We start from the raw sequence: 12,030 nt of genomic DNA on the forward strand, positions 1-12,030 counted from the left end.
GGACGCTGTTCCTCCAGCCGGGACCCCGACTCTTGAGGTGGGGAAATTGCTCCTCCATTGCTCTGTAGATGGAGCCCAGGTTGAGTTTCTGGGACGGGGAGGAAAGGATGACTTTGGCAATCAGGGCAATGTAAGAGAGCATTGGTTTTAAAGAGCGCTGCATGTCCTTAGAGGAGAACGTCATCATGGTATCAGCAGGATGGACTGGGCTGGCGAGGAGGCTCTCATCACGTGTCGTAGTTGCACTTTCACCACTCTCCTCTGCCTCAGATGGTGCTGTGAAGTCATGTCCTGATTCTTCTTCTTTAATGTATAAAGTCTCAGTTAATTCTTGTCTTCCTTCCTCCATTGTTTATTTTCCCAGCTTCATCCAAGTCTCATCACATCCTCTCTGTGACAGATTATACACCCTGCCAGCCTCTTCATGCTTTTATAATATTCTCGTCCAATCGAGGGCAGTGCTCACCATTCTTCAGTTAAGATACAAGATTCTTACTCACTGTTAAGGTATGCATTTTATTTACCCACTCTGATTAGGGCCAAACCACTTTGGGTTGGATACACTTCTTTGTCACAGTTGAAAGATAAATGCAGGAAACAGCTCACCGGAAACTGTGTATTCTGGTATCTGCAGATAAATTCTGGTATGGGATCAACAGATAAAAGAATCTGAATCTTTTGTTTGGTTGTGTCTCACTATCGAGCTTTTTCAGTTGTTGCACCATCAGAGAATGGTCAAATGGAATTATTTTGGAGGCCTAATATGGGATATGGGATGGTCAGTTGTGGGCCAGAAGCTACAAACTGTGGTCAGTTTCATGCGAACATTTGAACTCTCCTGAGAGCAATTTGGACAGTTACACAAGAAAGATTCTCACAAAACTTTAAAAACTGGGGTGCTGAAACAGAAAGAAAATTAGTTAGCAACCTACAATTCAGATTACTGTATATAACACAAACAGTCTGTCTCAAAGAAGCAAGAGGTTGATATATTCATTTCTGAACTTAAACTACTGTACATACTTTATGTCCCCTCTGGCCTATTTATAGTGTTGGCCCTTGCAACAATGTCATCTGTAACTCGACTCCATCTGTTAAGTCAGAGCATGTTGAATGTCAGTTGCCAGAAACAGCAGTGCTGCAGTTTCCCGCTGACTCTCACAGACAGCTTCATGGAGTATGCGGGACAGCCAAGGCTTTCTGAGGCCTGTAACCTGTTAGCGGTCCCGAGCTTCAGCTCCTTGGATGTGGACGACGATGAGGGTGAAGTGGTCATCGGCATCAGGCCCAAATCCTCTCCTCTCCCACGGAGAAAGAGCTCTATCAGTGATGAAGACTCTGAGCCTGAGCCTCCACCCTGTGGCTCCAGAAGAGTGTCCTTTGCAGATGCCAAAGGCCTCAGCCTAGTGCAAGTAAAGGAGTTTGACACATGGGATATTCCCAAACTGCCAGGATATGATGCTCCTGAGGGTAAAGCTAAAGATGCAGAGGAATACTTCCTCTCACCTTTTACTTTTTCTCTTCCGCTGTCATCTGAGGAGCTGCTCGCCAAAGTCCTGGAGCAGAAAGTAGAGCTGGAGACAATCAAACTACTTCCAGGGACCACAATACTAAAAGGAATGATCCGTGTCCTTAACATTTCCTACAGTAAGGCAGTGTACATCAGAACCACTTTGGACAAATGGTCCACCCACTTTGACCTCCTGGCAGAGTACATCCCCGGTTCCAGTGATGGTGTGATGGACTGCTTTTCATTCAAGCTCACCTTAGTTCCTCCATTCGGGGAGCAGGGAGTCAGAGTTGACTTTTGCCTGCGGTATGAAACTCCCGTGGGGACATTCTGGTCTAACAATAACAACAGGAACTACGTGCTCTTCTGTCACCACAGAATGAAAGAGGAGAAACCACAGAAGGAAAATGTGAACAAGAAAAGCTGCCTAAAGATTGTCAGGTAAGGTTATGAGCTAAGTTTATTTAATCGTTCTTGCACATTGCACATTTATGGGAAAACTGTTCATCGTGTTTGTTGTATAAGAGGAGATGGTAAAAATTCTTATGTTTGACCTCCAACATCATTTCCCCAAAAAATTGGAATATTTTACAAAATGCATTAAAAACTCAAATCCATAATTTGTTAATTAATTAAAGCGAAAGGATTTAAACAAATCTAAAGTTTGACACCTGCAACTTACTCAATGAAGGTCATCACCCTTTCTTTTAACTGAGAATACTTATTGTCGTAGTTTAGCCGGAGAAATCTGTGTCTGTTCAGCTGCTCAACGGTCTGTGGTTGTTGGTGTCTGATCCTTCTCTTCATGATAAGATGCCATCATTTTTCATTAGGACACAGATTTGGACCGCAGGCAGGCCTGTCAAACACACACATGCATCTATGAAGCCACGCTGATGTAAATCATGCCGTTCCGTTATTGTCTTGCTGAAATACTCCTAGGAGAAGATGTCTCCTTGATGATAGCATATGTCACTCCAAAATTCCAATTCATGTCTCTGGATCAAAGTTATTTTTGCACATATGTAAGTCACTCATGTCTTGGTGACATGATGCACCCTCATACTATCACAGACACTGACTTTTGAACCTTTTACTGATAGCATGACACTGATAGATGGTCTTTTTTTATGTTTGGTACTAAGAACCAGATGACCAGACTTTCTCTGACCACAGAACATGTGCCACTGTCTATTTCTTCATCTGAGATGAACTCGAGTTCTGCAACATTTCTTTCACATATATGCTTGCGTAATACGGCTTCTGGACGCAGCGGCAGTCTGTGTTGAGTCGAAATGTTTTTTTCAAAGGTGATCTTTTCACTTTACGATGTACGCGCTGTAGATGTTGAGAGTTCTTTGTAATCTTCTGAAGTCAGTCATCTGGAACTTTTTGATGATTCTCCGAGTGAGTTTGGCACAAAGTGGTGAGCCACTACCCATCCTTGCTTAGAAAGACCTAACTTTTATACCTAATCCTGGCACCCTAACTAGTGAATCTGCTGATTGTAGAATCTTCCAAAGTTGTGTTACTATCTCTTGTATACTTTTACAACTTTTATGTCTCTTGTATGCGTTTTACAATTTGTTTTCTTTCTCAGCATCTTTGCCAAATATTTTTGGTCTGCTGCTGCATCAAATTTTTGATTTCTTTTTAAAATTAAGTTAATCAGTGAAGAGACTGAAAAATCCCTTTATTTGGACTTGTGTCTGTTAAATAAAGGTTTAAACAGACTATCAATTTAGTTATTTAATGCATTTTAGAAAAATTTCCCAACTTCATGCAACAAATAATTGAGTACTGTTTAACCTAAGTTTGAAATTTGACCCAAATTATCTCTGTTTTTCTGAGTATAGTCTTGAACTGTTTGCCTTGCTGTTGCAAAGAGGCATCTATCAACATTAATCCTAAATGTAGAGCAAAGGATAACTTCACTACTCAACTTTATTCAGGTGGGGTCTAATTGAGGTCTACATTATCTCTAAGTCTAACATCAAAAGTTTCTCACAAATGGTGGAAAAGATCTCTTGTTTTTGTTGCTAATGTGTGACTAATTCACTTTGTGAAAGGCAAAATGATACACACAATCAGCAACGTTTTGGACATCCTCTAACCAAATGTGTCAATGCAACTACTCTCAAATTGTCCAGTTTTGTGGCTTGTTCACTGCTGATATTTCTATAAAACGTTAGAAGGCAGAAAAACAAATAAATCCTTGACTGATCTGAATTTTATTGATTCACAGTCAGAACGTCTCCGCTGTGGAAAACAGTTCATCTGAGGAAGCCCAATATGCGTCAACAGGTGAATCTTTATTTAAGATGTCTTCATTGTGAAAGTTCACACACTTTTTGCAGCCATGCTCTAACTGCACAGTATTTCCTTTCTCCACATGTGTCTAACAAAGGAGAGGAAGTAGACAGTACAAAAGCTAAGAAAGCTTCTGTTGGTCCATCAAGAACATCGGACGACCAGAGACGGAAGTTACTGGTAAGTTACACTCAGAAAAGTCCTAAATTTGGGACTGCAGCAGAACTGTATCTGCAGATTGTGCTCGTATTTTATAATATTTTTTTATGTCTGAAAAGTTAATTCAAACAATTATAGTTAGAACAAAAACTCTTGGATTTGACACCGTAAAACGTTTTACGAGGTGCAAAGTTATTCTTGACTTGATAACTTTAAATTAGTATGACCTATGAAGGGAGCTTTATGACAACTGAGGAACAGCAATCTTGAGCTGAGCTTTCTCTGTGAATGTCACATGACTGGAGCTTACATGCCAGAATCATAACATAAATCATTGAGCACCAAAGGAACATTTTGTGCTCTGTTTACACTTCCTCGTGGGTCTGGTATTATGTCATGCCTGCTGCCATGTCAGCAGACGAGATGTTTTCTGATCTCAGCGTGTTATTATGTGACTTGCACTTCCTTTCCTTAATGCAACATAACTGTTGTATGAATACGTTGGAACTGATTTATCATTGTTGATGGACAGGTGGAGAACAGACAGAACAGCAACCGAAGAAGGCAGAGGAAAGCTACGCGGATGGCCAAAGTCAAGGACTACTTTGCTCAAAGGGACGGAGGAGCGAATGACTCTGACAGAGATGAATCACTTCCAGAAATAAAACAGGCAACTCTAGAAGGGATCTCAGGGGAAAAACATGCGGATGTGCAGTCATTTTCTGGGGGGAACAGCGAAGCAGAATGTTCTGAGTTTGTTTTTGAAGCTCTCCGTGGTGTAGCACATGAGCCCAAAGAGCAAGAGAAATCTGACCCGGCCACATTAGCACAACTTGAGAGTGTCACAGATATCCCAGACAACCCGCTAAGCTCAGCTGATAAACCTGCACAGGGGGATCAGCAAAATATCACTGAGAATCAAAGCACGAGCTATGCTAGTGCAAACAGCACAGCAGCAGAGAGCAGTGACAGCCTTGTTAGCCAAGCCAGCAGCTTCACATTCGGAACTGTGGTGGCTCCGTTGTATCATCAGGTGTTTGGCAGGGTGAGAAGTGAAGGCCTGAATGCAGATGATGAGGAAAATCCTGTTGCTCCTGGGAACATCAATCCTATCTCTGAAAGAAGACTGACTGAAAGCATTGATCCAACAGAAACTAATAGAAACAGTAGCAAAGTGATGGAAAATATGGCTGATGATGGGGAATCTGACCATGAAAGCTTGAATGCCACATCAAGCAGTTCTACTTCTAAAGAAATAAATTACATCCTGAGCAGTGCAGAAACTGTGCAGAATCCAGTAGACATCATAAAGAAGCCAGACCAGAGTTCTACAAATCCATCTCAAGGTCCACAGACTTTTTCAGGAGACCCATTAGAACGTCTTGACACTGTAAATGAAACAAATCTGTTGAATCCACAAATATTTAGTGACGGTGTCCATTTCCAGGGAGAATCACAGGAAGAGAAGCTAACCCATGACCTCCTTGGACAAAGCTGGGCTAAGTCACCACAGCAGACATGTGCACAAACGGTAACTCATGTAGACAGCTGTGAGTGTGCAGAGGTGAACCATAACCATGACACTGGCAAAACTGTGCCTACATCAAAAAGCAGATCATCTTTGAATGAGGATAAACAGCTAGAAAGGTTGAAGGATTCAAATTCCAGTCACATCGAGGACACGTTTACAAGCGGTAGCGTGATTAGTCTCGTTTCTGGTGAGCCAGAGAGAGAGGAATTAATGACACCTGAAACATCTTCAGAAACTCAGGAGGAAACTAGCAACAAGGAGGAAGAAGATGAAGAAACGCTCGTGTCACACGAAGATGAAATAAAGCACTCTGGTGATATAAAGCTAACTCATAAAGCAGCTGAATTTCCGACAAAAGAAGGGATGAGCTACCACAGTCAGGCTGGCATGTTGGAACAACTCAAAGATGAAATCACTGTGAAAAAGACAGAGCATTGTGAAATCGAAGCAGCTGCCTCAAAAGAAGAAGAAGATTTGTATTCAGCAGGTATAAATGAGGTGAAAAATTGGGAAATGATGGTTGAAGAAGAGGAAAATAACATATTAGCATACGAAGAGGAAATGGAGCTAATAAATGCAAAGGCAGCGCACACGGAATTAGTGGAGACAGAGAAGAAAAAAGTTGGGGAATTTGTGGTGAAGATGTTAGTTGGAGGAGAGAAAGAGGACATGATGGACAACATAGTGGGGTTAGAAGACAAGGAGATGAAAAAAGAGGCAGAAATTGAGGAGATTATTGCTGTTAAAGATGCTGAATTGGAGTATGCTCAAGTCACAAGCACAGATGAGATAGTTGGTGCAGAAGAAATGTCTGAAATAGACCAAAAAGAGGGACCGGAGGAAACAGAGATGCAGCAAAAGAAGCACTTTGCAGAGATACAGAAGGTCAGTATTGTCCAAGATGAAGAGGGGATAGAAATAGAGAAAAAAATGGAAATAGACTTGAACTATAAAGGTGAAGCAGGTGTGGAGCAGGAGGATCAGACAGAGCTAAACCAGGAAAACAAAGAGGAGCAGAATTCTGATTATAAAGAGGAGATCATAGTTGATGAAGCAGGAGAGGCGGAGACAGCAGATGCACACTCATACATGGAAATAGAGCACAGAGACGATGAAGTGGGTTATTCTGAAGAGGGGTCAGACACAGCACAAAACAGGGTTACAGATGGTTTATCTGCTCTGGTGAGCAATATACTGGATGTTGACAAAGAAGATACAAGTGAGGGGCAACATCCACAAAAAGAGGCAGGTTTTCTAAGTGATGCTGATGTTACACACGACCGACCAAAAGCCGACAAGGAACACCCTGCTTTAGAGGGAGACGTGTGCGTTTCAGCATGTGAGCTTGAAGGTGACCCAACAAGTCACGACAGCGCCTCAGCAGAGTCAGACTCAGATGACGAGGTGGAGTTGTATATGCACTGTCTGAGGGCTGTTGGTGCACCAGCACAGGCCCATAGAGACAGGATCAAAGGTGCAGGTGTTGCTGCGAGCAGAAGGCCCTCCATAAGCAGAGGCAAACCGTCTTCAACGCCCATGCCGTCCATCAGCGAGTCCCTAGATGAAGAACAGCACTTCGGCAGCTCTGAGAATCAGGACGACGTGAGGACGGCAGCCGCAGAAGCTCCTTCAGAGTTAACTGGACAGGAAGGCAGCGGCCAGAAGATTTCGTGGTGGAAAGAAACTTTTTCCTGCAGCAATATCTCAAAAACATTGTTATACGCCTCTCTCTTAGTGATATTTCTAGTTGTGGCACACCATTATGATTTTCTCGCCTGTCTTGGGCTCTACTTGATATCTTTGATTTGGCTCTGCTGTCAAGGAGAGAGGCAACCAGTTAAAAACAACAGCAAAGCAGATTGAATGAAGTAGTTCAAATCTGTTTAAGGTGTGGCTCCAATGGACTTCTGGGGGTTCTGAGTACAGATTGTGCAAGCCTCATAAACAATGTGTATTTTCCTTATTAGTAATGGTTGATGCATTCACAAGATCATAAAACACCACATGATGGGCATTATAAATTATATATGACACATATATGTTGTATATTCCCTATGGGAGGATGTTTAGTCTCTGTTGTCAAGAGTATAGACCTTTGTCTTAATGCTCTCTTATGCATAAGAAATCGTGCCACCTCAGCAGCATCCCGTGGAACACTGATCAGCTCTGAAGCTCTTTAATACGTTTTGAGGTGTAAGTGAAAGCCAAGTGTGTGCTGTACGTGTGGTTGTCATAAAAGAGAAAAAAATTGTAGACTTTTGTGTTTTCATAACAATGAAGTTAATAAACTGCATAACTGAGAAATACTTATGTGGGTCATTTACTCATGTAAAGTACGTGAGAAAGGAGCCATTTAGAGATACTTGTACCTCAAGTATGTTTTTTTTTTCTTACCTTGTACTTGGAAAAATTTGACTTAATTATGCTGACTTTATTCTTCATCTTTAGTTACTAGCTACTCTTCAGATTAAAATCCATTCATCCATTTTCTGACTCTGTGGGAAAATAGTCAAGGGGGGCAACAGTCAACCTGCAGCCCAGAATCTCGCCATCAAATCCTGAGTATGCCCCAAGCCTTCCTCCTGGTGGGAGTTGTCTGAAACAACCTCTCTATCCACAAGGGTGAGCCAAGCCGCCATTTCTTAGAAGCTGCAAGCTAAAACCTACAAACAATAATGATTTTTCTAATAAAATCATTATTGGAAAACATAATCAAAACATACATTATAACATATATATATATATATGCATGACATACCTGCCTAACAGAATGTAAAGTAGCTTCAACATTAAAACGATGCTCACACATCAGTGCATTGCTGCTTCTAATCAAATAACAGAATGTGCATTAACATGGGCTTCTGCATATTCTGCATACTGAGTATGGACTTTATATGACACAGCGTTGCACATACGACCAGAGTAAACTGCAAAATAACAAGTTAAATGAGTCTGATGGAAAACTGGAGCAGAAGCTGTTGATTGTAAACATTTTGACTGCATTTAAGCCAATTTCATATTTTGTTTCCAAATTTCTTCCTTAAAAGTGGCATTAAATCAAGAAAAACTGGATGAACTTGACTCTGCAGGTCAGTACAGGTTTGTCTGCGAATGAGAAAAGAAAGGTGCGTGTTTTCAGTGGTATGCCACTGATCTGTGGTCATATGCTGAAACTTTGCAGGAACACACAAACCAGAGTGACCTGCTGTGTGGGTATGGCTTTCCGGTATGTAGAAATGCTCTTTTTTTCTATTATTCACCTCAGACTGCATTCTGATCAAATCAAGTATGTTGTTATCAGTGGTTATCAGTTTAAAAATATGTTTGGCATCAAGCTGACCCAGAGAAGTGTTAAAATGTTCTGTTCTTGCTGTTTAGGTGACAAATCCAGGGTTTTACATTCAGTTCCTACACAAGAACAACTCCTGCTGAAGGAAGAGCTATTTGAGGGAAATAGTTTGGATTATCCCGCTACTGGCTCAGCTTCTTATCTATCTCCTGAAAGGAATGCAAGACTACTTTCCAATGTACAGCTGGTATGAATAGCAGAGAAATCTTGTGAGGAGTCTGTATCTGTTTCTCACATATTCCAGCAACACAACAGTTTAACTGGTCATTTTCTGACAAATGCTCAACTACAATCCCGAGTGGTTTAGTCTTAGTATAAATGAGGGTGAGGAGAGATCATGAAAGATCATGCCCTCTGTTTTCGATTGAGGCTTTTAGCTGTTTGAGCTTAACACAGCTGCAGTCAGGTTCAGGGCCATCCAATGTTAGGATTTATCTCTCTCTTTTTTTTTTTATTTAAAGACATACAGAGAGAGATATCAGTCTGTGCAATGAATAATATGCACTTGTTCAAATTCAAATTATAACCCTCATAAACAGGTCATGTCAAACTGGAGCCCAGTGACTTCACTTTTCGCGTGTGTTTAATACTCATCTGATCTGACGTTTAGCAACAAATACCTTTTGTCGGCATATTTATGTGGTTCTCTTTCTTTTGAAACATGTGGGAATAACCCTGGTATTCAATCCAGGTGTTGCTTTTACTACAGAAGCCACCAGAGGAATAATAATTATTTATCATTTGTGAGGGTGGAGTTTATTTTGGCTAGGACTCATCAGAGCATGCTGGCTGAACCCTGCACCTGTTGCATTGACTACAATGTTTAACACCTCGGACGGCAGCCAGAAAACTGTCTTCACATCCACACTGACAGCTATCTGACCTCTTAATAAAGGAGTTATTACTGGAGAGAAGTAATATATATCGAGTCCAGACAACGGAATGTATTTCAGAGACATGTAGCGGCTCGCTTAAAAAAGCACAAGCTTCTAAAAGCATATCATACTTATGTTAATGTAATGACCTGCTTTTCTTTATGAGCAAAATAAAATTCAAATGAATAGAATTAAAACAACGTGTAGCATATCTGCAGCTAAATAAACAGCCCAGCAGCCATCATGAGCTGGGTGTTATTTTGGGAGAGAGGAATACTTTCAAACTGTCAGGGGGTTTAAAACAATTTATAACTACAGTCTGAACAGCAGCTTTGAACACGACCACGGTTGTGCTCGCTTTACACAAACTCTACTTTGAATCAGGACAAAAAATAGTTGCTCTGTTCCAAGAACTGAACCCCTATAAAATCAACTCTGTTAATCTATTTGACAAATGTCACTGTTCAGAGGTCATGCAACTAACTACAGTGCTGCATCTTAAGCCACCTCTGACGTCTTTGTACTTTGTTTCCAAGGAGACGGACTTCCTTGTAACCTCTTAAATAGTTCTGGAGCAATACTTCTTCAGACTTTCTGAAAGTTTTTCTTTGAACATTGGCTGCTTTTTCACTTATTTTCAGTTTAAGTTTTTGTACCTGACAATTTGTTAGGTCACTTAACACTTCATAAGTATGAAACATTCCAGCATAAATATTGTGTCTACAAATAACTCCAAAAGAGTGAATTTAAATGGTGTTTTCAGGGATTTTGTAGTTCAATTTGTTCATTTGTTCCTTTTTCTTCAGGCACAACCATGTGGAATGTCAAAGACAATGCACTTTAACAAAAATCAGATTACATTTTTGTCCAACAAGGGGATTTCCAAAGAAGCATCAGTCAAAAATGGAATATGTCAGCATGGTGTGCAGTGTGTCCCTGAAATATACAAGGAAACTGGACAAGTGGAGGAGAAAAGAAAAGTATCTCAAAGTGACGTCCTTAAGAAACAAGAAAAAATCCTGACACGGGAGCTGAGATGCGTGTGGCTCTTGATCCATCGACTGTTCACTGCAGACTCATCAGATGTTTCCATCAGGTAGTTGTCCAGAAGCCATTCTTAAGGAAAGGAAACAGTTAGAAAAGGCTGAAGTACACCAAATGACACAAGAACTGGATCAAAAATCGTCAGCAGCAGGCTTATGGAGTGATTTATCCTCAAGACTTTTGTAAAATATGAAAAGAAAAAATACAGTGAAAATAAGCCTTTGTTAATGTGTCTACAGAGGGAAAATTAGCCATGACACCATTGGGTGGCACTATATAACCAGATTTGGTGTGATTAATGCACACCCATGAAAGTGTAATTAGATAAATCTTACTGCAAAGTAAAACTCTCACTGCTGGACTTTAACTCAGGTCATTATTCTCATTTAGCTTTAGCTTCCTTCTTTTAAACTTACAGCAAAAATGCTGTGCTCTCTTGTAAAAAGTGTCTGACAAATTTCTTGGCAAGCGACAATGTTCTCTACTCTTTTGACATCTGCAGATTGTTGGAGTTGGGCACATACCAGACTGGATTGCTTTGTATCTGGCAACTCCAGAGCATTTCCAAAGACATCTAATATAAAGTTATCACTAGTATCTTACTTGATTCTGTCTAAAATGTCTATATTAGCTTCTCACTCTATTCCCTATTAATAGCACTGCCAAAGCTTTTTCGACAAAAAAACAAACAAAAAAAAAGGCGAGTTAGAACTTAACAAACTCTATTTACAAGATATTCAGTTTTTTTTTTGTTTGTTTTTGTTTTTTACAGTAGATTCAGAAACTCAAAGTAATGCTATTTGGAAATATTACCAATTTGGGGGGCATCTAATTGCTTGACCAAAGCAGATTATATCACTCGCACAGGCAGAGGCCACACTGTGCCGTTGAAATCATGCCAAACCATTGTAGGTTGTATAAAACACTTGTCTGGACATGTTTTAGAACTTGACTGTATTGCAAGTAGAAACCCCAGCTGCTGGTTGGTAGCATGAATGTGTTTAGTCACGCTTACTAACGCAGGTAAGTTGGCACCGTTTACCTTTTAAGGTTAAAAAGGTATAAATGTATTCTGATATGTTTGTCTTCACAGCCATGTGAATGCAAAAATAATAGCAGAAAATATGAAATCATAAAAATGGAATTGTTTTAACAGTATTGTGCCTTTGTTCTGTTATTTACGACGGTAAGAGTTATGGGATTTACAATCGCATGTGAATGCTTCACGGCACGCACTCAGACTGGAGCACGG

The 12,030-nt window shown here is 40.6% G+C and overlaps 1 protein-coding gene across 1 annotated transcript; it reads left to right on the plus strand.

The window, feature by feature from the left end:
• Window positions 1-1,067: 1,067 nt before the first annotated feature.
• Window positions 1,068-7,804, plus strand: ppp1r3ab (protein phosphatase 1, regulatory subunit 3Ab). Its single transcript, XM_072385150.1, has 4 exons — window positions 1,068-1,951; window positions 3,756-3,833; window positions 3,868-4,000; window positions 4,512-7,804. The coding sequence occupies exons 1-4, from the start codon at window positions 1,068-1,070 to the stop codon at window positions 7,371-7,373; spliced, it is 3,957 nt and encodes a 1,318-aa protein (XP_072241251.1). The 3' UTR covers window positions 7,374-7,804.
• The last annotated feature ends 4,226 nt before the right edge of the window (window positions 7,805-12,030 follow it).

This window comes from Leuresthes tenuis, unplaced genomic scaffold (genome assembly GCF_036924035.1).
Source record: "Leuresthes tenuis unplaced genomic scaffold, fLeuTen1.0.hap1 SCAF_5, whole genome shotgun sequence".
Lineage (NCBI taxonomy): Eukaryota > Metazoa > Chordata > Actinopteri > Atheriniformes > Atherinopsidae > Leuresthes > Leuresthes tenuis.

What these genes read in the sequence shown, in the direction of transcription:
- ppp1r3ab (XM_072385150.1), top strand. Translation starts at nt 1,068, where the DNA reads ATGTCATCTGTAACTCGACTCCATCTGTTAAGTCAGAGCATGTTGAAT. An exon ending in GGTGAATCTTTATTTAAGAT is followed by an intron (nt 3,834 to 3,867) that starts GTCTTCATTGTG and finishes CACTTTTTGCAG; the next exon opens with CCATGCTCTAACTGCACAGT. An exon ending in ACCAGAGACGGAAGTTACTG is followed by an intron (nt 4,001 to 4,511) that starts GTAAGTTACACT and finishes GTTGATGGACAG; the next exon opens with GTGGAGAACAGACAGAACAG.